Source organism: Chiloscyllium punctatum, chromosome 17, assembly GCF_047496795.1.
Source record: "Chiloscyllium punctatum isolate Juve2018m chromosome 17, sChiPun1.3, whole genome shotgun sequence".
In the NCBI taxonomy this organism is placed as follows: Eukaryota; Metazoa; Chordata; class Chondrichthyes; order Orectolobiformes; family Hemiscylliidae; genus Chiloscyllium; species Chiloscyllium punctatum.
Genome location: NC_092755.1, coordinates 77,452,757 through 77,478,445, shown reverse-complemented (window position 1 = coordinate 77,478,445; position 25,689 = coordinate 77,452,757). Strand labels below are relative to the sequence as shown.

The window sequence follows — 25,689 nt, the reverse complement described above, 5'->3', positions numbered from 1 at the left end:
TATTTCCCTCTGACTAATGTACCTAACACAATGGGCAATTCACCTGACCTGCACATCTTTGGGCTGTGGGAGGGAAACCCAGAGCACCTGGAGGAAACCCACGCAGACATGGGGAGAATGTACAAACTCCACACAGACAGTTACCCAAGGCTGGAATTGAACCTGGATCCCTGGCACAGAGGCAGCAGTGCTAATCACTGAGCCACGTGCCACTATTTTAGATAATCAACTGAAGTATTGATTCTACAACACATCATTTGGCCCATCATCACCTTGCTAGCTCAGTGCCTCTAACCCTTTAAAATATTTATCTACTCCCCATTTTGGGGAACACTGAATTCTGTTTACAGCCTTTCTTTGAATTTAAATGCTCCTTCCACATAGAGATGTACAGCACGGAAATAGACCCTTCGGTCCAATCCATCCATGCCAACCAGATATCCCAACTCTTTCAAGTTTCACAACTTCTTTCTGATAGGAAGGAGACCACAACTGCATGCAATATTCCAACAATGTCCTGTACAGCCAAAACATGATCTCCCAACTTCTGTACTCAATACTCTGACCGATAAAGGAAAGCATACCAAAAGCCGCCTTCACTATCCTATGAGAAAAAAGTATTTATCTCTGCTTTTGTTCTTTTGATCTTAACTTTCAGTTTTTATTTACAGGCTTACAAACCTTTGGTAGTAGAGGTCTCCAATGCTCAATGGATACACATATCCACAGGGTTTGAACTGAAATTCGAAGCTGAGCTCCAGTCTGTGCTCACCCAAACTCCCCAGAGCAATATTCGAACATGGTACCTTCTGATTTTGAGTCACCATTGCTGTTGAGCCAGGCTGCCTCCAACTGCAATTGAGTCATTGGTTCTGTTGTGACTTACTTTACAAATATGGTTGCAGGTAATTAACTTAAAACTCTCCCTTGAATTGGCCTGGACTTTCATCTTTCCAGAACATTCCTGCATTGGGGTGAGGAAGTCTACACAATGATGCTCCAAGTTGTGGCAGAGGTCGATTCTTATTGTTTTCCATGCTCTGGCCATTTCAAAACAAATATTTTTGGCACTTCATGCAAGCAATTTAGTAAGAAATACTAATTGATACTAGGACACATCCAAAAGATTTATGCCATTTGTCTATCTAGTTTTACCTGTCACCTTGGCTTGTGGTTAGTTGCTGTGCAGTTTAAAAAGTCCACAGTCTTTGATTATTACAAGTATAATTTAATTAATTCATCACTAACAGCAGATGGTGTGAGAACCCCAAGATCGGTGAACAAAAGTGTAATGAACGACGGTGGGGTGTAATCCACTGTGGGATGCTCAGCTGCAAGATTCTTCACTGATTTCAATGTGTCTGCCTTGTACTGTTTGAAATAAAAACAAAAAATTAATATTTTATAATCACTTCGATCACAGCTCTTTGCTTGGACAATTTAAAGCAAATGAATATAAAATGTGCAAGAGGGAAATTAGGAAAGTAAAAGGGGAAAAGAAAGGATAATGGCAGGTGTTTAAAGAAAGGAAAATCAAGTTATTTTTACAAGTACATTAAGGGTAAAACAGTAACAAGGAAAAGAGTTGTTTCCCTTGGAGCAGAGAGGACTGATAGAGGATATGAATGAGTTGTATAAAATTGAGGGCATAAATAGTGTAGACAGGAAAGAACATTGATGGAGGGATCTATGACTCTGGGATAGGAGGTTTAGAAGAATCCGAGGAAAATCTTTCAGCCCCAGAGAGTGGTGGGAATCTGGAACTCTCTGCCTCTAAGGTTGGTAGAAGCAGAGGCCCTTATAATGTTTAAGTATTTTGATATACACTTGCAATGCCAAACCCCACACAGCTAGAGGCCAAGTGCTAGAAAATGGAATTAGAACAGTTATGTGGTTATGTTTGACCGATGCAGATGCAGCAGGCCAAAGGACCTTTTCCTGTGTTGTAGATCTCTGTGGCTAAATCCTATTCCTCATTACCCTGTATTTCTGCCGAGAAGAGAACTGGATACATCATGAATCACTTGCTAGTACAGAACTTGAGTATTGTAGGGAAAAATGGGACACATTTTGTCAGTGTTTTTTTACAAAATGCTTTAACAAAACATGTCTATTTCAGGAATACACAATTTTAATACAATGAGTCTGCCCCAATTTGTCAGACTTGTAGGTTCATGACTAACTATAATCTAGTCTTCTCAAGATTTACACTCATTAAAAGCAAGAGGAACTTCAATTTACACAAATGCTGAGTTTGGTTTTCTCACCTTAAATCGATCAGGAACATCTTCCTGATTAAGGGGATAAAGGCGGACAAATTTGAAACTCTCTGCCACCACGTAGAAAGGTTTATTGTGTGATTTTGCACACACAGCCATTTGGTAAGTTCCAATCTGAAAGGAAAAAACAATGCTATTCACTCTGATGGCAATGGTGAGAATTGCAAAGCAGAAATTAAACCTCTGACAACTTTGCTGTGCAGAAACTTTTACACCTATAAAGCACTGATAGCAAGATCTCAAACATGTAATTTGACATTTGGAGCTTGTCATTTTCAGAAACATTCTGGTTTCAAGCAATATCACTGCAGCAAACACTTCACAAAGGGACTTATTGATTTCAAATAGCAGATTCACATGTAAATAATGGATGTACTTTTGAGACGTGCATGTATGCTGAAAATGTGTTGCTGGAAAAGCGCAGCAGGTCAGGCAGCATCCAAGGAGCAGGCGAATCGACGTTTCGGGCATGAGCCCTTCTTCAGGGCTCATGCCCTAAACGTCGATTCTCCTTTTTTCTTCGACTCTTCTTTTCCAGCAACACATTTTCAGCTCTGATCTCCAGCATCTGCAGTCCTCACTTTCTCCTAGACGTGCATGTATGGGCTTGTTTTACACAAGTGACCTGCTGTCCACTGCGAATGGTCAACAGGACATATTGTTTGAGAGGGCTTAGAACTAGAGTAAAAGAATTTGTACTGCACTAAATTCAGGATGTCACAAAGCACCTCCCAGCCAATTAAGTGAACGGACAGGACCAAACTGTTACCTTGTTAATGATGCCTCCACTTTCCACCACCCCTTCAGCACCAACCAGCAGCAGATCCACTTTCTCCATAATGTACCTGCAAAGGGAAAAATCTCTGTGATTGCTGCCGCATTATCACTAATCATCTCATCAGTTGTGTTGCTAATACATTTAACACAGTAAAAATAACATTTATCTGGTACAAACTAGAAAAAACAATGTTCCTTAACATACCCCACTGAAGCATCCAGGATCACTGTTACAGGAATGTTCAGCTTCTGCAGCTTTTCTGCACTTTTCAGTCTGTAACGCAAATAGCAAAACTGATTGACTGCACACAAGAAACATTTTATATAAAAGCCCACAAAGCTGCTGAAGTGGAAACTTTTAATGTACAATGCTGGGCAATGACTTAATAAACAAATTCTACAGAGCCCATTAGTGGCTAAGGCTTTGATGTTGACATGGAAAAATCAATAGTAAACTCTATGCCAGAACAAAGTTCCTGATAACTGACCAGCAAGTGATGCACTATGAAGGACTTCTAAAAACAGATGAATTTACGTCCAGGACAAGGTGGTCCAGGCAAGAATCACAGTCAAGTGCAGTGGGGTAAGAACACAACACAATGTAATATTCAAAATATTGGCAATCGCAAGGGAATTTGAGCAGAGCTGTTGATAACAGTCAATATCTTTGCTGAGTAAAATGTAGAAATCTCCAACAAATTTGTCGTATGGGTACCATACAAAGCTAACATTGCCCCTGTTAACACACTTTTGTCATGGCACTAACTGAGCAGAGATGTTGTTAGTCAGCTGTATGGCACAGGCAGAATCGTTCAATGAGAGTATTGTACTTCTGGAGCAGATACTGCACAGGAGTTTCTCTGAGTGACTAGTATAAGAAGCGCACACTCCACGTGTTTTACTTACCCTGCTAAATCAGGTTGTGATTCTGTGATATAAACACTAAAGCGTTTCTTGGCTTCAGCTGCTCTCTCCAACACTCGCAGCACAACTCGTGAGGAAGAATGAGTTAATATTTTCTGTTAAAGAGATTAAAATTGTAAAAGAATATGGATACTCATTCTATATATCATATGCCAAACTCTATGCTTTAATTGTCAAATTATTCCTCAATTAAACCTGTCCTTTAATGAAAAGTAACAAATGCAGCAAAAGATTACTTCGGAAAGGGGCAAGCATCTCAGCACATCTTCAAATCAACAGGACATTCAGCCTTCCACCTCCATATTATGTTTCAGTTTCCATGGTGGAGAAAGAGGTCAAAATACCATAGAGACCATGGATGTTAAGCTAAATCAGGAGGAGGAACCTAGTGGATTTCATACAAGTTTTTAAAAAAAGAAAATAATTGGACTTCTGCAAGAACTGATGTTTATCAATGCAAAGTATTAAAAGGTGAGAAAAGCACAGCCATAATTTGAAGAAATGCTTCAGAATTGGGAATTGATCACATGGGTCAGAAAACTGCAGCTATATTAATTGAGAGAAACAGAAAGATATCAGAAACTGAAGGATGTCAGTTTAATGCTAGTTGTGGAGAAGTTACATGAATCCATCAAATAAGAAACCTTGACATTAATCTGTCCCATCAATGAATGGCCTTTTTCGGTAGTATCCATCTATCATTTGGAAAGAAAGGCCAGACAATTGAGCAAATTCAAATCAATACAAAGATATTTATAGCAACTGCTTTGGTCATATCATTTCATATTGATAACTAACAAAAGAGCTATTGCTGGGTCTAGTGGGACTGAAGAATGACATGGACCAAGTGTCTGAGGGAACACTGAGGTAAGAGTGATCATCGTATTATAAGATTCAGACAAAACAGCAATAAACAATTTGAAGTAGAACCTCTAAACTGGAAGAGGTCTAAATTCAATGGGATGAGAAGGGATCTAGTCAAAGGCTGACAAGAAAAATAAGAGAACAATGGGTGATCTTCAAGGAGGAGATGTTCCAGATACAGGCTTTCTACAGTCCAATAAGAGTGACTGAAGAAGAGACGACCCAGGAAAACCCAGCAGAGAATCTACAGAAGAATCTATAAAGCTGACTAGTTTGAAAATGTGATTTTTTTTTGTAAATCTTAATCAAGGTTTTTTTAAAAATCGGACCAGTATTGTGGAGTGGGAGGTAAAAGATAGGTTTAAAAGAAAGGCGTTGTAAATGGTGGTTTCAATGTTCTCTGTTGGACTTAAAGAATAAAATTGTTAATTTTTACTTTAAATAGTGAAATCTGGGACAGTTCTTTGCCTCTCAAAATTTAACAGATTACGGCGCAAGGTGTGTCGGGTTTAAATTAGCAGAGGGGGCTTACCCTGTGTCGTAACAGCTTCGGAGCTCTCGTCCACTTAGACAGATCTAGTCTGAGATTTGGACAGATTTGAATAGATTTAGGGTACGAAAGAAAAGCCCAATGGATTTAAACAATTGCTTGTTAGTGTCCTATATCTTTAAATAAACGTAGATGAGACAATTTGTTTAATTTCAGTGACTTGTGGTTGGTTAAATTAAAAGTGAGAGAAATGGCTCTTAAAATTGCTAAAGAGGTTCTAGGGTTTGAAGATGATTCACAAATTTGCCAAGAAAGTTTAGAAAGAAAAGACCATACTCTTAGAATCAGTAAAGAGGTTAGGATTGGATTTAACCAAAGACAAAAGTAAAGCTGAAATTGTAAAGGAATTACTCAAACATTTAGGTCTGTCAGAGAAACAGACAAGTGCAGTAGAGTTAGAAAAACTTAAATTAAAATTGAAGAAAATGGAGTTAGAAGATAAACAAAGGGAGAGAGAAAGAAGGAGAGAATTTGAACTTGAGAAGTTGCAACATAGAACATAGAAAAATACAGTGCAGTACAGGCCCTTCAGCCCTCGATGTTGCGCCGACCGAAGCCTACCTAACCTACACTAGCCCAATAACCTCCATATGCTTATCCAATGCCCGCTTGAATGACCATAAAGAGGGAGAGTCCACCACTGCTACTGGCAGGGCATTCCATGAACTCACAACCCACTCAGTAAAGAATTTACCCCTAACATCTGTCCTATACCAACCTCCCCTTAATTTAAAGCTGTGTCCCCTAGTAACAGCTGACTCCATACGTGGAAAAAGGTTCTCACTGTCAACCCTATCTAAACCCTAATCATCTTGTACACCTCTATCAAATCTCCCCTAAACCTTCTTTTCTCCAATGAGAACAGCCCCAAGTGCCTCAGCCTTTCCTCATACGATCTTCCTACCATGCCAGGCAACATCCTGGTAAACCTCTTCTGGACCCATTCCAGTGCCTCCACATCCTTCCTATAGTATGGCGACCAAAACTCCAGATACTCCAGATAAGGCCGCACCAGAGTCTTATACAACTGCAACATGACCTCAGGACTCCGGAATTCAATTCCTCTACCAATAAAGCCCAGTACGCCATATGCCTTCTTCACAGCACTATTTACCTGGGTGGCAACTTTCAGAGATCTGTGTACATGGACACCAAGATCCCTCTGCTCATCCACACTACCAAGTAGCCTACCATTAGCCCAGTAATCCATCTTCTTGTTAATCCTACCAAAGTGAATGACTTCACACTTAGCTACATTGAACTCCATTTGCCACCTTTCTGCCCAGCTCTGCAACTTATCTATATCCCGCTGTAACCTGCCACATCCTTCTTCGCTGTCCACCACTCCACCGACTTTCGTATCATCCGCAAACTTGCTCACCCAGCCTTCAAGCCCCTCCTCCAGGTCATTTATAAAAATGACAAACAGCAATGGTCCCAAAACAGATCCTTGTGGAACACCGCTAGTAACTGCACTCCAAGATGAACCTTTACCATCAACTACTACCCTCTGTCTCCTTTCAGCCAGCCAATTCCTAATCCAAACCTCCAACTCACCCTCAATGCCATACCTCCATAATTTTTGCAGTAGCCTACCATGGGGAACCTTATCGAACGCCTTGCTAAAATCCATATACACCACATCTACTGCTTTACCCTCGTCCACTTCCTTGGTCACCTTCTCAAAGAACTCAATAAGGTTTGTGAGGCACGACCTGCCCTTCACAAAACCATGCTGACTATCCTTGATCACATTATTCCTATCCAGATGTTCATAAATCCTATCCCTTACAATTCTCTCTAAGTCTTTGCCCACAACAGAAGTGAGACTCACTGGCCTATAGTTACTAGGGCTGTCCCTACTCCCCTTCTTGAACAAGGGGACCACATTCGCTATCCTCCAGTCTTCTGGCACTATTCCTGTCGACAACGACGACATAAAAATCAAGGCCAATGGCTCCGCTATCTCCTCCCTAGCTTCCCAGAGGATCCTAGGATAAATGCCATCAGGCCCAGGGGACTTATCTATTTTCACCCTTTCCAGTATTCCCCGGACCTCTTCCCTACATACCTCAAAGCCATCCATTCTAATCACTTGAGACTCAATATTCACATCAGCAACAACGTCCTGTTCCTGAGTGAATACTGACGAAAAGTATTGATTTATTGTCTCTCCAATCTCCTCTGCCTCCATGCACAACTTCCCTCTACTATCCTTGACTGGACCGATACCTACCCTAGTCATCCTTTTATTCCTGACATACCTATAGAAAGCCTTTGGGTTTTCCCTAATCCTACCAACCAAGGACTTTTCATGTCCCCTCCTTGCTGCTCTTAGCTCTCTCTTTAGATCCTTCTTGGCTACCTTATAACTCTCACTCGCCCCAACTGAACCTGCACGCCTCATCTTTACATAGGCCGCCCTCTTCCCTTTTACAAGGGATTCCAATTCCTTATTAAACCACAGCTCCCTCACAAGACCCTTTCCTCCCTGCCTGACTGGTACATACTTATCAAGGACACCCAATAGCTGCTCCTTGAACAAGCTCCACATATCATTTGTGTCCTTCCCTTGAAGCCTATTTTTCCAATCCACACATCCTAAGTCATGCCTCACCACATCATAATTTCCCTGCCCCCAGCTATAACTCTTGCCCTGCAGTGCACACTTATCCCTCTCCATCACTAGAGTAAAAGTCACCGAGTTGTGGTCACTGTCCCCGAAGTGCTCACCTACCTCCAAGTCTAACACCTGGCCTGATTCATTACCTTGAACCAAATCCAGTATGGCCTCACCTCTTGTTGGCCTGTCTACATATTGTGCCAGGAAACCCTCCTGCAACACATTGGACAAACACCGACCCATCTAACGAACTCGAACTATAGCTTTCCCAGTCAATATCTGGGAAGTTAAAGTCCCCCATAACAACCACCCTACTACTTTCACTCTTCTCCTGAATCATCCTTGCAATACTTTCCTCTACGTCTCTCGGACTATTAGGAGGCCTGTAGAAAACTCCTAACAGGGTGACCTCACCTTTCCTATTTCTAACCTCAGCCCAAACTACCTCAGATGGCAAGTCTTCCTCCGTCGTCCTTTCCACCGCTGTAATACTATCCTTGACAAGCAATGCCACACCTCCCCCTCTTACCCTACTAAAACATTTAAACCCTGGAACCTGCAATAGCCATTCCTGTCCCTGTTCTACCCACGTCTCTGTAATGGCCACAACATCGAAGTCCCAGGTACCAACCCACGCTGCAAGTTCACCTACCTTATTTTTTATACTTCTAGCATTGAAGTATACACACTTCAAGCCACCTTCCTGTTTACCGGCACCCTCCTTCAAGATCGATGCCTTGTTCCTAACCTCCCTACACTCAAGGTCCTGTACCCTAAAGCTACAGTCCAGGTTCCCATGCCCCTGCAGAGTTAGTTTAAACCCTCCCAAAGAGCACTAGCAAACCTCCCCCCAAGGATGCTGGTTCCCCTCAGGTTCAGGTGGAGACCATCCTGTTTATAGAGGTCCCACCTTCCCCAGAAAGAACCCCAGTTGTCCAGAAACCGGAATCCCTCCATCCTGCACCATCCCTGTAGCCACGCATTTAACTGTTCTCTCTCCCTATTCCTTGACTCTCTATCACATGGCACGGGTAACAGACCAGAGACGACAACTCTGTTCGTTCTAGCTCTGAGCTTCCAACCTAGCTCCCTGAAAGCCTGCCTAACATCCTCATCCCTCTTCCTACCTATGTCGTTGGTGCCAACGTGGACCATGACCTGGGGCTGCTCCCCCTCCCCCTTAAGGACCCGGAAAACACGATCAGAGACATCACGTACCCTTGCACCTGGGAGGCAACATACCAAACGTGAGTCTCTGTCGCCCCCGCAAAACCGCCTGTCTGTGCCCCTCACTATTGAGTCCCCAATAACTATCGCTCTACCTTTCTCCACCCTTCCCTTCTGAGCAACGAGGACAGGCTCCATGCCAGAGGCCTGAACCTCGTTGCTTACCCCTGGTAAGTCGTCCCCTCCCACAAGTATCCAAAACGGTATACTTGTTATTGAGGGGAACGACCGCAGGGGGTCCCTGCACTGGGTGCTTCCTCCCAGTCCCCCTCACTGTCACCCATCTGTCTATAACTTTCGGAGTAACTACTTCCCTAAAGCTCTGATCTATGACCACCTCTGCCTCCCGAATGATCCGTAGTTCATCCAACTCCAGCTCCAGCTCCAGCTCCAGTTCCCGAACATGGTCTTGGAGGAGCTGGAGATGGGTGCACTTCCCGCAAGTGTAATCAGCAGGGAACTTAGCAAAATCAAGTTAACAGGATGGAGATTAAAAGAGAAGGTAGTGATATATGCAAATATGTCAAAACTCTGCCACATTTTGACGAGAAAGATGTCGATGCCTTCTTTATTTCATTTGAAAAATTGGTTAGGCAGATGGCATGGTCCAAGGATTAAAGGGTAATACTAGTTCAGACTAAACTGGTAGACAGAGCTAGTGAGATATTTGCCATGCTGTCAAATGAGGGGGTCAAGAGATTAGGAAGAGGTCAAACAGGCTATTTTAAGTGCTTATGAATTCGGAACAGAAGCATATAGACAGCTGTTCAGAAACATAAAGGAACCAGGTCAGACTTGTGTTGAGTTCCAAAAGAATTAAACGGAGTCATTTTGATAGATGGGTTAAAGATCCCGAAACGTCGATTCTCCTGCTCCTTGGATGCTGTCTGACCTGCTGCGCTTTTCCAGCAACACATTTTCAGCTAAAGATAGATAAGACCTACGAGGCTCTAAGAGATTATTCTGCCATAGGAGTTTAAAAACTCACTTCCAGAGATGATAAGAATTCATGTGGAGGAACAGAAAGTTCAGTAAGTGAGAAAGGCAGCAGACTTATCAGATGAATACATGTTGGTGCGTAAGACAAGCTTCCACCCAGAATTTTGTCCTGTGAGGGGTAGGAAACAATGAGTAGAGAACACTGGTAGGTGTTTACCACAGGTTAATAAAGAAGCCCAAGAGGGTGGAAAGGAGGTGAAAGACCTCAGGTGTTTCCACTGTGGTAAAGTGGGACATGTAAAGTCACAGTGTTGATCGTTAAAGAAAGGCACTGTGGGAAAAGATGTGGTAAAAGAAGCTAATCAGTGGCATTAGTGAAGGTAGTAAAGGAAACCCCAAGAAGAACCGAGAAGCTGCAAGGGAGTGCACAGCCTGGACAGGGGCTGGGTATGGAGTTAGTGCCTGATCTCTATAAAGAATTCACCTCAGTGGTTAAGATAACTCAAAGAACAAAGGGAGAAGGACAAGAAGTCATAATTTTGAGAGATACAGGATCTAACCAGTCTCTAATAGTAGGAGATGAGCGAATTTGCACTCTTTCTGATCTGTTACCTGAGAGTGTGGTAATTTGTAGGATAGAAGGTCAGAAATTTAGTGTTCCCCTATGTAAGATCAGGTTGGAGTGCCAACTCAAGACTGGAGAAGTAATAGTGGGAGTGCTTGAGAGAGTGTCAGTTCCAGGAATCCAGTTTGTTCTTGGGAATGATTTAGCAGGGTCCAAAATGGGAGTGACACCCTTGTTGTGGAAAAGCCCAAGGAAGACCAAGAAACTGAAGAGTTAAATGAAAAATATCCTGGTATTTCCCACACTGTGCAATAACAAGATCCCACTATCATAAGCCACAGCACGAAGCAAAAACTAAAGAGAAAGATGAAGGAGTTGAGGTTGACACCCTGTTTGAAGTAATGGTGCAAGGAAAACCTGAACAGGCAGAGGGTCAGACAGAAGTGTTTAGTCCTGAAGGGCTAGGGGACTTGCAACAGAAAGACAAGACGATAAAAGATACATATGTGGATGTGTACTCCAAAAAGGAGACAGAGAATATTCTGGAGGGTTATTATCTGAAAGATAGAATGCTAAGATGGAAATGGAGACCACAGCAGGTTAGTGCAGAGGAGAAATGGGCCGAAGTGCACCAGATTGTGTTGCCTGTAGCATACAGACAGGAAGTGTTATGGGTAGCACATGAATTACCTGTAGGAGGTCACCTAAGGGAAAGAATGACTCAGGCTAAGATACAATAACGTTTTTAACTGGCCTGGAATGCACAAAGATGTGGTTAACTTTGCCATATGTGTCATACATGCCAAATGCTAGGTAAGCCACAGGCGGCAATAAAACCAACACCTTTGTTGCCAATTCCCACATTTGCAGAACTTTTCACGTAGGTTATAATTGATTGTGTAGGTCCCCTCCAGAGAACTACAAGAGAGAAAGAACTGGAGAAACAGGTGTTAGTTACTGCCCCACAGTGAGGAATCAAATCCAGATGTTGTGGATTTTAATGTGCCTCAAAATATGTTAAAAAATGAAGTCCTTGAAGAGTGGGATAGTTTAGTAAACTATCTGTCTCAGGAGTAAAGAACACAGTTGAACGGTTTATTACTGCAGTATGAAGACATAGGTAGGAATCAGAATTTCCACGAGCAACCTTGGAGAAAGAGGTGCTTGGATTCTGGGACTAAGCAGATTCTACCAGAATTTTGTTCCAAACTTCAGTAGTGTAGTGGCACCAATAACCGATTTGCTGAAGAAGAACACAAAGTTTCGGTGGACAGACAATGCCAGGAGGCACAAACCATTTAAAAGCAATATTAACCACCACACCAATTTTAGTTGCACCAAACTTCTTGAAACCTTTCAAAGTTGGCATTGATGTTAGTGACATAGGGGTTGGAGCTGTACTGCTACAGGAAGATGATGATGGGATTGAACTGTCAATTGGTTACTTTACAAAGAAACTCAACAGCCACCAGAAGAAATAGTCCACAATTGAAAAAGACTATTGAGTTTGGTACTGGCCTTACAACATTTTAATGTGTATGTCACGAACAATGTATCGGAAACAGTTGTGTGCACAGGTCACAATGCGCTTACATTCTTGGAATGCTTTAAAGACAATAATATGAAACTATTTTGTTGGAGTCTTATGTTACAGACTTTTAATTTATAAATCCTACATGATGCGGGGTCATAAGAATGTAATTTCAGATGCGTTATCACGGATTTAACCGATAAAGTATAGATCAGATTGGTATCTATTCAATGCTTATATATATGTGGGAAGAAGTTAATATGAACTTAGATTAATGTTATATGTATGTAATGATAATGTGATTAAGGAGTAGAAAAAAATGAAACCATCTTTTCATTATGATGGTTCATTTTTTCTGAAGGGGGTAGTGTTATGAAGGTGTAGGTGTGTACTATACCTTTAAGAGAGAGAGGAAGCTGGCAAGGACTGACTGAAAGCAGAGAAATTGCTCAACAAGGTAAAAATATAATACTTGGTTGAAACAAATATTTGGAGTTGCATTGCCATGGAACAAAAACAAATTCAAATTCTGCCAATCAGTTTAAATTATGCCCCAGATACCAACATCTAATTGAGTTTGAATTTAGTATTTTGATGACATCAAACCAATGAAATGATCCGATTTTTTGGGGTATTAAACTGGACATTTTGAACAGTTAGGAGAAGAACTACCAAGAACACCAACAAGTATAGACTGCTAGCTGAACAGCTCTCTGAAAGGTATCTGTCCATAAGAAAAGTTGTGCAGAAGACCGAAGAAGAGATGACCCAGGAAAATCAACAGAGGAAAATTGACAAAGCTGACTGATTTTGAAACGTGATGTTTTTTGTATATCTTAATCAGGGTTTTTTTAAAAATCGGACTAGTATTGTGGAGTGGGAGGTACAAGATAGTTTTAAGAGAAAGGTGTTGTAAATAGTGGTCTTCATGTTCTCTCTTGGATTTAAAGAATGAAAGTGTTAATCTTTACTTTAAACAGTGAAATCTGGGATAGTTCTTTGCCTTTCAAATTTAATAGATTACGGCGTGAGGTAAGCCTCCCTGTGTCGGGTTTAAATTAGCAGAGAGGTTTACTCTGTATTGTAACAATAGTGAAAATGATAAATTTTCTTTTAAAATCAAAACAGACTATATGATCCCGCCACTGCCATTTCTGCTGTTTAACTCCAATGCTGCAGCTTGTTAAAATGCTGTTTCGGTCCCCACTGTATTGATGTTGAAAACAAAAGTAAAATGGGTTTCCTTCCCGGGGAATTAACTGTGGTGTGGGTTAGTGCCACGCAGAAAATCGCAAACAGCTCTGCTATAGTGGGCAGCACGGTGGCACAGTGGTTAGCACTGCTGCCTCACAGCGCCAGAGACCCGGGTTCAATTCCCGCCTCAGGCGACTGACTGTGTGGAGTTTGCACGTTCTCCCCGTGTCTGCGTGGGTTTCCTCCGGGTGCTCCGGTTTCCTCCCACAGTCCAAAAATGTGCAGGTCAGGTGAATTGGCCATGCTACATTGCCCGTAGTGTTAGGTAAGGGGTCGATGTAGATGTAGGGGTATGGGTGGGTACGCTTCGGCGGGGCGGTGTGGACTTGTTGGGCCGAAGGGCCTGTTTCCACACTGTAAGTAATCTAATCTAATCTAATCTAATGCATAACAAGTAAATCCTTCAAGCGAGAATCAGGCCAAATACACAAAGTTGAGAAGAGGACATGAAAACAACACTTGCAAAGAGACAATATGAGAATAGCTATTAAATGGAAACTCCAAAATTTTCTCCTGCATGTAAATAGTAAAGAGGAAGTAAAAGGTAGCGTGAGGCCTCAAATAGATGAAGAGGCTCATTGAGTAGGATCGTCAGTGTCAATATGTCTTTAAAAAGAAAAGGAGAAAATAATGAGTAATGGTAAATGGAGGATGGTGGACAGTGGTGCTCCCCAAGAGTCAGTGCTGGATCCAATGCTTTTTGGATAGGCAGGTATTGTTCAGAAATAATCATCACTAAGATTTGAGGCAAATAAACAGCAGATTATCTTTAATTCAGAAAATGAGACAGAGTATTTTGGCACAGGGATAGGGAGTAGCAAAATAAAAACCTCATCGCAAATATCTAAAGAGTACGAAGGGATGTTTAGGTGGAGAGATATGCAGTTCACATGCATCAACCTTTGAAGGAGAGCAAGTAATGAGAAAACCATACAAGGTTATGGGCATCATAAATAAATAGAGCTGTTCAGCACAAAAGCAAGGACATTTGACTGAACCTTTATGAGGTTCTAGTCAGGTCACAACTAGAGTTCTGTGCCCATTTTTGTCAGCACAAACCAAGGAAGGATTTAAGGGTTCTTGAGAAAGTGTAGAGGACACTTACCAGAACGGTTCCAGGCATGAGTGATTTTAGCTGTAAGGTTAGACTGAAATAAGCTAGGGTTGTTCTCCTCAGAGCTGTGATGTAAACTGTGGGATTTACATTAATAATTTTTAAAATATTTGTGGTGAGTTTAGGTTTGGATTTTTCTGTGTGTCTCAAGTTAGGAGTTAACTTATCAGTATTTCTGTAACCACGGTGATTTCTTTTTAAACGAAGCCTGGCAATAGAGTGAATGTGTTTTGAGCCCTAATGGACTTTTGTTCATTTTACAATAATTGTGAGCCAGCAGGGTAAATAATGCGGCCTCAAACATTCGTTAGAGAATTCTGTAATGTGGGGTTTCTTTTAAGCTCAAGGGAAATGCCTAAAGCAGAGAGAGACACTCTGTAGTGATTTCATTCCTGTGACGACATTGAAACAGGGTCGCTGTTTAAAGCAGTGTACCTGCGAAAATAAGGATTTGGTGAGTTAGTCCTCAGAATGACGTCAGTGCTGGTTTTAGAACAATTAAAGGTCCAGGACTGGTTGCATAAGCTAAGAGCAGCAAAGTTCAAGTTTACGATAGCTCCAGAAAAAAAACATCATATTTCAAATCCCGAGTGACTTAAAACTACTGAGGTGTTAGATACAGGGGCTCTGGCGTAAGTATTGTGTATGTGGTGTTTTGAAGATAACGTGCTGATGTTTCAGCAAGACAGCTCTTAGTAAAAACCAAAACAAAGTTATGATTTATGAAGCCAGGTTGCTATCCAAGACCTGACTTGTCTGGTGTAATAAAAAGCAAAGAAAATTGAAAAAAGATTTAATAGAAGCATACAAGAAAATTAAGACAGGTTTAGACAAGGCAGACAATAAAGAAATTTCCATCACAATGTTACAAGGACTAGTGTACACAAATTTAAAGCTCAGGGCATGAGAACCAGAGATAGATGTGGGAAGAATGTTTTTGCAGCAAGTGTGAACAACCTGGAACTCTCTGCCTGTGTGGCTGGTGGAAGCAGCGTCAATCAATGATTTGAAATGGAAACTTGAGGGATATAATCTTAAAGTATTACAGAGCTACAGCAGGACAAAACTGAACTGACTCCGTTGCTCTGCTGAGAGCCAGCATGGATACATGGGTCAAATGGGTTCGTCTTGTGCTGAAGTGACTGTGTTGAGCTCAAGCAAGACACATCAAACCAGGTGAACTGGGAGGAATTCGAGTAGAGTCAGAGAGTCATACAGCATGGAAAAGCAGACCCTTTGGTCCTATTCATTCACATCAACCAAGGTTCCCAAACTAAACTAGTCCCACTTGCCTGCATTTAGTTCATATCCCGCTAAACCTTTCTTATCTTTGTAAACGTCTTTTAAATGTTGTAACTGTACCTCATCTGCAACTTCCTCTAGCAGTTCATTCCACATATAAACAACCCTGTGTGTGAAAAGGTTACCCCTCAATTCCCTTTTAAATTTTTCTCCTCTCACCTTAAAATTATGCCCTCTTGTTCTAAGCTTCCCAAACTTAGGGAAAGCACCTTTGCTATTCATCTTATCTGTGGCCCTCATGATTTTACAAACCTCTATAAGGTCATTCCTCAAACTCCTATGCTCTAGTGAAAAAAGTCCTAAGTTATTGACTCCATCCTATAACTCAAACTCTCCAGTAACATCCTTGGAAATATTTTCTGCACCCTCTCCAATTTAATAATATCCTTGCTACAGCAAGGCAACCAGAACTGTACACAGCATTCCAAAAGTGGCCTCACCAAAGTCCTGTACAACTGCATCATGACACCCCAATTCCTACGTTCAATGATCTGATCAATTAAAGCAAGTGTGCTAAATGCCTTCTTTACTACTGTCTCCCCGTGACACAACTTTCAATTAGCTATGTAGGTCTTATTCCCTGCAACACAGATCATCATCAGGCTGATTCAGTACTTACAGCTCCATCTTTTATAAATACGTGACATAGATTTGCAATCTTATTCCTTGAGACAGATATCTTCTCCAAGTAAAGCTCTCCTCTGTCTATCATTGTCTTTTTGCATTTTGAAAAATCCTGCAATAACAAAGTAATATCAAGTCAAACTCCGAGATACTAAAGAATAAAAGAAAAACTGGAAATCTCAAAAATATCCAAAATTAATCTTGAAACATTGCACACATTAGAATTCTATGTATCTTTCCCTGAAGTGGGAATTAGGTCAGGAATGAGACCAGGGAATTTTTTTTAATACGTATTCATGTGCAGGATGTGGGCATCACTGGTTGGGCCTGCATTCTCTGCTCATCCCTAACTGCCCAGAGGGCAGTTAAGAGTCAACTGGAGATGTTGTGGGTCTAGAGTCACATGTAAGCCAGACCAGGTAAAGATGGCAGTTTCCTTCCCTAAAGGATATTAGTGAACGAAATGGATGTGTCTGACAACTAGAACATAGAAAAATACAGCGCAGTACAGGCCCTTTGGCCCTCGATATTGCACCGATCCAAGCCCACCTAACCTACACTAGCCCACTATCCTCCATATGCCTATCCAATGCCCGTTTAAATGCCCATAAAGAGGGAGAGTCCACCACTGATACTGGCAGGGCATTCCATGAACTCACGACTCGCTGAGTAAAGAATCTACCCCTAACATCTGTCCTATACCTACCACCCCTTAATTTAAAGCTATGCCCCCTCGTAATAGCTGACTCCATACGTGGAAAAAGGTTCTCATGGTCAACCCTATCTAAACCCCTAATCATCTTGTACATCTCTATCAAGTCACCCCTAAACCTTCTTTTCTCCAATGAAAACAGCCCAAGTGCCTCAGCCTTTTCTCATGCGATCTTCCCACCATACCAGGCAACATCCTTGTAAACCTCTTCTGCACCCGTTCCAATGCCTCCACATCCTTCCTATAGTATGGCGACCAAAACTGCACACAATACTCCAGATGCAGCCACACCAGAGTCTTATACAACTGCAACATGACCTCAGGACTCCGGAACTCAATTCCTTTACCAATAAAAGCCAGTACGCCATATACCTTCTTCACCGCACTATTTACCTGGTTGGCAACTTTCAGAGATCTGTGTACATGGACACCAAGATCCCTCTGCTCATCCACACTACCAAGTAGCCTACCATTAGCCCAGTACCCCATCTTTTTGTTACTCATACCAAATGAATCACCTCACACTTACCCACATTGAACTCCATTTGCCACCTTTCTGCCCAGCTCTGCAACTTATCTATATCCCGCTGTAACCTGACACATCCTTCCTCACTGTCAACAACTCCACCGACTTTCGTATCATCCGCAAACTTGCTCACCCAACCTTCTGGCCCCTCCTCCAGGTCATTTATAAAAATGACAAACAGCAATGGTCCCAAAACAGATCCTTGCGGAACACCGCTAGTAACTGCACTCCAAGATGAACCTTTACCATCAACTACTACCCTCTGTCTTCTTCCAGCCAGCCAATTCCTAATCCAAACCTCTAATGCACCCTCAATGCCATACCTCCGTATTTTTTGCAGTAGCCTACCATGGGGAACCTTATCAAATGCCTTACTAAAATCCATATACACCACATCTACCGCTTTACCCTTGTCCACCTCCTTAGTTACCTTCTCAAAGAATTCAATAAGGTTTGTGAGGCACGATCTGCCCTTCACAAAACCATGCTGACTATCCTTGATCACATTATTCCTATCCAGATGTTCATAAATCATATCCCTTACAATTCTCTCTAAGACTCTGCCCACAACAGAAGTGAGGCTCACCGGCCTATAGTTACTAGGTTTATCCCTACTCCCCTTCTTGAACAAGGGAACCACATTTGCTATCCTCCTAACTGACACTGTTATCCTCCTAACTGACAATGGATTCATGGCCATTATTAGACTCTTAACTCCAGATTTTTATTGAATTCAAATTCTACCATCTGCCATGGCAGGATTCAAACTCAGGTCCCCAGGACTTAACCTGGGTCTCGGGGTTAACATTTCAGCGATAATACCTTAAAAATGGGAACAGGTGATGGGGGCTCATCCAGGATATGAACCCAGGACTTCTCCCATCTTTGTCACATATAACCCCAAACCTGAGACCCATGAGCCATAACCCTGAAACTTAATTCAGCTCCATTTTAAGGTTAGGCATTCTGTCCTTATTTTTATACTTTTATTCTAAATTTATATGTTTGCATCTATAATGTAAACTGTTTGTGAAAACTTCTCATGTTGCAATGGCATCCTTAGCTCCTGAAGCAGCACCACAACATCTCCAGTAGAAGAGGTCTGGAATTACACTGTCATATTTTTAATTACAAATGTGGATAGGGAATTTATAACAAAAAGAAATTGACAGGAAACGTCAAAACAAGACTTTAAACTGATTGGTTGGCATAAAAACAGATATCCGCATAAACTGAAACACACTTAGAACAAATACTATTTCATAAGTCACTGCACAAACAGAGCTCTCAGAACTCAGTTGAGATGGAGTTTTGTAACTCCTGCCCAGTTGTACTTCATTGAACTCAGTTTCTGTGGATCCATGGCTGGAGAGACCTTTAGAAATTCCATATCCAGACATTGGTAACATCACTCACGGATGATCATAATTAAAGGAGCTCAGATCAGGTGAACAATCAAGACACAAAAAACAACTGCTACAGGCAAATAAAGGAGTTTTTTTATAGGGTTGCAGGATCTACTGAGAGTACGCAATACTACACATTTATCAAAATTAACATAAGGTTCAGCTGTTGTTGCCATATACTGTGAACCACACTTAGTGGTATGAACTGCCATATGCACACTCCCAACCTCCCTTTCCATCAGCACCACGTCACGCTGTCTCAGAGGGTCCTGCCCTCCAGTTCCACTTCATTCTCCAGCTTTTTTGATGTTCTAAAAAGAAATGTTTATCTTCATTTCAAACATAAAGGAACACAAGTTGGAACAACTCAGAGATACCCACACCTCTCTGGAACCTTCCTCCTCTCCCCTTCCCTCTGACTCTATCTTTTTTCCTGATCCCACTACTTATCGGATATTTACTATCTCTTCTGACTTTCTTCTCTTTGATGTTGAACCTTCTGTACTCAGCAAAGGTCTTAGCTTTATGTCCCCACATCAATGAATCTCGGGCTAGACATGACATTGAACTTCCATCACCTTCACCTCAATGCCCATTTCTTTGGATACAAGTCCTCTCCCCAATCCACAGATCCCTTCACCCACCTCCAACACTGCCCCTCCACTTGGACCCTTCCCTCTGCCCTTTTACCTACACTTGAAATCTTTATTAAGAACTGATGACGTGACATCTGTCGCCTTTCCCATTTGAATTAATCTCCCTCTGAACTGACTGCATTTCTGTGCTCTCAGATACAATCCTGACTTTGTCATTAAACCTACCAACAAGGGTTGCACTGTTGCTGTCCGGCAGTCTGACCTCTACATTGCAGAGGCTGAGCGCCAGCTCTCTGACACCATCTGGGTGTGTCTGAACCAAAAGCTACAATTTACAGCACCTATAATCTACATTGTCACCTCGAGTATACTTAGCTAACAGTGTGGGTTCAATTCCCATTACCGACTGAGGTTACCATAAAGGACTCTCCTCAAACTCTCCTCTTGCCTGAGGCTCACTGGTTAAACCACCACTCATCTCTCTCTCCATGGTCCATTAGGACTAGGGCAACTTTACCTTAATGCTTACTGAAAAAAAGCTACATTTTATATAGCATCTTACAAATAAAGCATTGCAAGCCTCTTCATAGGACCGATACCTGACACCAAGTCACATAAAGAGATATAGGACAGGTGACTAAAATCATGAACAAGGAGGTAATTCAGAGGCATGCATTATTGCAGCAGATACAACAGAGGTGAAAAGAGCAAATTCAAGAGCTTACTTTTAAAAATATATAACATGGGTTTCACACACCCAGTACATACCGGGTGCTCTAAGGATGTGAGACTGATAAAACGAAGGAAAAGTTCACCACCTGAAGACACTGCCACTGAAGAATCTACACTGGTCAGTGTTTTTATAGCTGCCTTCAGATTCTCTCTCAGACCCTGAATGGTTTCACCTAATTCCAGAAAACAAACAAAATTGACTGCTTACAGCTTATCGAGAGTGGAAAACAATGCTATTAGTTTTGACATCAACATGTGTTTTACCAGATTTCCAAGGGATTGCATGAGCCATGTTACAGCATATGACATAGTATATTCCTGTCAGGGTGAAAGGAAAGACTGGTAGGTATAAGGAATGCTAGATGACTAAAGAAATTGAGGGTTTGGTTAAGAAAAAGAAGGAAGCATATGTAAGATATAGACAGGATAGATCGAGTGAATCCTTAGAAGAGTATAAAGGAAGTAAGAGTATACTTAAGAGGCAAATCAGGAGAGCAAAAAGGGGACATGATTTAGCTCTGGCAAATAGAATTAAGGAGAATCCAAAGAGTTTTTACCAATACATTAAGGACAAAAGGGTAACTAGGGAGAGAATAGGGCCCCTCAAAGATCAGCAAGGCGGCCTTTGTGTGGAGCCGCAGAAAATGGGGGAGATAATAAATGAGTATTTTGCACCAGTATTTACTGTGGAAAAGGATATGGAAGATATAGACTGTAAGGAAATTTAGATTACTTACAGTGTGGAAACAGGCCCTACGGTCCAATAAGTCCACACCGACCCTCCAAAGAGCAACTCACCCAGACCCATTCCCCTACGTTTACCCCTTCACCTAACACTATGGGCAATTTAGAATAGCTAATTCACCTAACATGCACATTTTTGGACTGTGGGAGGAAACCCACGCAGACACAGAGAGAATGTGCAAACTCCACACAGACAGTTGTCTGAGACGGGAATTGAACTCGGGTCTCTGGCGCTGCGAGGCAGCAGTGCTAACCACTGTGCCACCGTGCCGCCCGATAGATGGTGACATCTTGCAGAATGTCCATATTACAGAGGAGGATGTGCTGGATTTCTTGAAATGGGTAAAGGTGGATAAATCCACAGGACCTGATCAGGTGTACCCGAGAACTCTGTGGGAAGCTAGAGAAGTGATTGCTGGGCCTCTTGCTGAGATATTTGTATCATCGATAGTCACAGGTGAGGTGCCGGACGACTGGAGGTTGGCAAACGTGGTGCCACTGTTTATGAAGGGTGGTAAGGACAAGCCAGGGAACGATAGACCAGTGAGCCTGATGTCGGTGATGGGCAAGTTGTTGGAGGGATTCCTGAGGGACAGGACGTGCATGTATGTGGAAAGGCAAGGACTGATTAGGGATAGTCAACAAGGCTTTATGTGTGGTAAATCATGTCTCACAAACTTGATTGAGTTTTTGAGGAAGTACTAAAGAGGATTGATGAGGGCAGAGCGGTAGGTGTGATCTATATGGACTTCAGTAAAGCATTCGACAAGGTTCTCTATGGGACACTGATTAGCAAGGTTAGATCACATGGAATACAGGGAGAACTAGCCATTTGGATACAGAACTGGCTCAAAGGTAGATGACAGAGGGTGGTGGTGGTGGAGGATTGTTTTTCAGACTGGAGACCTGTGACCAGTGGAGTGCCACAAGGTTCGGTGCTGGGTCCTCTACTTTTTGTCATTTACATAAATGATTTGGATGCGAGCATAGGAGGTACAGTTAGTAAGTTTGCAGATGACATCAAAATTGGAGGTGTAATGGACAGCGAAGAGGAGTACCTCAGATTACAACAGGATCTTGAACAGATGGACCAATGAGGGGTCAGGGAGTCCAGAACATAGAGGGCCGAAGGGCCTGTACTGCGCTATAATGTTCTATGTTAACTAGAGGGCATAGGTTTAGGGCGAGAGGGGAAAGATATAAAAAAGACCTACGGGCAACTTTTTCACACAGAGAGTGGTACGTGTACAGAATGAGCTGCCAGAGGAAGTGGTGGAGGCTGGTACAATTGCAACATTTAAGAGGCATTTGAATGGGTATATGAATAGGAAGAGTTTGGAGGGATATGGGCAGGGTGCTGATAGGTGGGACCAGATTTGGTTGGGATATCTGATCGGCATGGTCAGGTTGGACCGAAGAGTCTGTTTCTGTGCTGTACATCTCTATGACTCTATAGAACAGTACAGCACAGTACAGACCCATAGCCCAGAGCAGAAAAGGAAAATACTCTTTCCAGAATTTTCAGTTCTCAAAAGAAATCCATAGAAATGTCAATTCAGTTAAAAAACTGAAAATACTTCTCCAAGTCCTTTTCTACACATTAATCTCAGCATGATTTTAGATCTGTTATATAAAATTTAATATGGTAAGATTGCACAGACTCAACAACCCTGTATGTATGAAAGTTGTTTAAAGTGTTAGAATAATTCTGTTCTCAAGTACCTTTGTCTCTCTTCAAAAACTCCAACAAGGTGCGAATGGCTGCAACAGCTGAAGCAACATCTTCATTCTCCTTCATCTGGATTTTGAAATAGTCCACAAGATCTGCAACAGGCCAGGTACCACTTTTTAAATTCAACTAATTTACCAACATTGTGTTTTATTTTCCCTATGCAGACCATTATTTTTGTCTACTAGGACAGGTTTTCAATCAACAACTTGCATTTACTTTAGTACAATAAAATGTCCCAAACATAGGAACATAAGGAAAAAAAAGTAGGAGACCATTCTATCTGGATACAGAATTGGGTGGCCCATAGAAGACAGAGGTTGGTGGTTGACGGAAAATATTCAGTCTGCAGCTTGGTGACCAGCAGTGTTCCGCAGGGATCAGTTCTGGGACCTCTTCTCTTTGTGAGTTTTATAAATGACTTGGATGAGGAAATGGAAGGGTGCATTAGTAAGTTTGCCAATGGCATAAATGTTGGTGGAGTTGTGGATAGTATGAAGGGCTGTTGTAGGTTACAACGAGACATTGACATAATGCAGAACTGGGCTGATAAGTGGCAGATAGAGTGCAACCTGGAGAAGTGTGAAGGCATTCACTTTGGAAAGTTGAATTTAAATACAGAATACAGGGTTAAAGGCAGGATTCTTGGCAGTGTGGAGGAACGGAAAGATCGTGGAGTCCATGACCATAGATCCCTCAAAGTTGCCACCCAAGTTGATAGGGCTGTTAAGAAGGCAAATGGCGTGTTAGCTTTCTTTAGCAGGGGGATTGAGTTTAAGAGCTGCGAAGTTACGCTGCAGCTCTACAGAATCCTGGTTAGACGACACTTGGAATATTGTGTTCAGTTCTGGTCGCGTCATTGTAGGAAAGATGTGGAAGCTTTAGGAGGGTGCAGAGGAGATTTGCCAGCTTGCTGCCTAGACGGGAGGGCATGTCTTATAAAGAAAGATTGAGGGACCTAGGGCTTTTCTCGTTGAAGTGAAGAAGGGTGAGGGGTGACTTGATGGAGGTGTACAGAGGCACAGATAGAGTGGATAGCCAGAGATATTTTCCCATGGGGGAATTGTCTATCATGAGGGGTCATTATTTTAAAGTAATTGGTGGAAGGTTGAGAGGAGACGTCAGAGGTAGGTTCTTTACTCAGAGAGTGATGGATGCGTGGAATGCACTGCCAGCAGTGATTACTCACAGTGTGGAAACAGGCCCTTCGGCCCAACAAGTCCACACCGACCCGCCGAAGCGCAACTCACCCAGACCCATTCTCCACTTCACCTACAGGCAATTTAGCATGGCCAATTCACCTAACCCGCACATTTTTGATTGTGGGAGGAAACTGGAGCACCGGAGGAAACCCACACAGACATGGGGAGAATGTGCAAACTCCACACAGACAGTCACCTGAGATGGGAATTGAACCCGGGTCTCTGGCGCTGTGAGGCAGCAGTGCTAACCACTATGCCACTGTGCCGCCCAGTGATAGTAGAGGCAGATACATTAGGGACATTTAAGCGATCCTTGGATAGGCACATGGAAGATAGTGCCTATCTTCATACAATGAAGGGTATGTAGGTTAGTCTGATCTTATAGTAGGATAAAAGATTGGCACAACATTGAGGGCCGAGGGACCTGTACTGTGCTGTATTTTCTACGATTCAATGAGATCAAGGTTCATCTGTGACCTAACTCCATACACCTGCCCTTGGCTCATATCCCTTAATACCCTTGCACACCAAAAATATATCTACCTCAGATTTAAAATTAACAATTGATCCAGCATCAACTGCCATTTGTCAGAGGTTGAATTGGGTTGGATTATATCCACTGGAGTTCAGGTGAATGAGCGATCTTATATAAACCTACAAAATTCTAACAGAACTAGACAGGCTTGATGCAGGAAAAAAGTTCCCAATGACTGATCGTGGTAGTGTGGTTATGGGGGTGGGTATGGGAAGAGCCCAAAACCAAGAGTCACTGTCTAAGGATACACAGTGCACTATTTAGGATTGAAACGAAGGAGAAATTTCTATACTCCAAGACCAGTGAGCCTGTGGAATTCCCTACCACAGAAAGCAAACTACGTCAAAGCGTTGTATGATTTCCAAGAGTTGGATATAGCACATGGCTGAAGGGATATGGGTAAAAGCAGAAACATGGTACTTCAGTTTATCAGTCACGATGGAAATAAATGGTGGAACAGTCTTGAAGGGCCAAATGGCCTATTCCTGCTCCAATTTTCTATGTTTCTAGAAATTCCTAAAACAGCACCTTCCAAACCCACGGCCACTTCCATCTAGAAGGACAAGGGGCAGTAGTTACATGGGAACACCACCCCCTGTCAGTTCCCCTCCGAGCCCCTCACCATCCTGACTTGGAAGTATATCACCATTCACTGTCATTGGATCAGAATCCTGGAATTGCCCACCCTCAGGGATATTGTGAATTCACCCACAGCACACAGACTGCAGCGGTTCAAGAAGGCAGCTCACCCCCATCTCCTCAGGGGGGCAACTAGGGACGGGGCAATAAACACTGACCCAACTGGTGACACGGGAATCCTGGAGACCGTTCAGCCTGTCAGTCCATGCTGGTAACTAAACTCTATCTCAGTCTCCGGGCGTTATTCTGTCATTTCCCGGACAGTGTGGCCTCGATCCCCAGGGTTTGCGGATAA

General features: G+C 42.4%; 1 protein-coding gene across 2 annotated transcripts in view; it reads right to left on the bottom strand.

Moving 5' to 3' along the window:
* Nucleotides 1–1,207: 1,207 nt before the first annotated feature.
* The window catches only part of eif2b1 (eukaryotic translation initiation factor 2B, subunit 1 alpha), a 24,582-nt gene continuing 100 nt past the window's right edge, over nucleotides 1,208–25,689 (bottom strand). The window contains exons 1-9 of one of the 2 annotated variants that reach the window (XM_072587612.1): nucleotides 25,553–25,686; nucleotides 23,012–23,113; nucleotides 20,582–20,718; nucleotides 16,569–16,685; nucleotides 3,963–4,075; nucleotides 3,262–3,330; nucleotides 3,049–3,124; nucleotides 2,268–2,393; nucleotides 1,208–1,371 (exon numbers count right to left, since the gene is read on the bottom strand). In XM_072587612.1, the coding sequence (XP_072443713.1) occupies nucleotides 1,216–1,371; nucleotides 2,268–2,393; nucleotides 3,049–3,124; nucleotides 3,262–3,330; nucleotides 3,963–4,075; nucleotides 16,569–16,685; nucleotides 20,582–20,718; nucleotides 23,012–23,087 (870 nt within the window). In that variant the 5' untranslated portion in view covers nucleotides 23,088–23,113; nucleotides 25,553–25,686 and the 3' untranslated portion in view covers nucleotides 1,208–1,215. Of the gene's footprint in view, nucleotides 1,372–2,267; nucleotides 2,394–3,048; nucleotides 3,125–3,261; nucleotides 3,331–3,962; nucleotides 4,076–16,568; nucleotides 16,686–20,581; nucleotides 20,719–23,011; nucleotides 23,114–25,552; nucleotides 25,687–25,689 lie in introns of those variants that run through there. The other variant, XM_072587611.1, reaches the window with a different exon arrangement.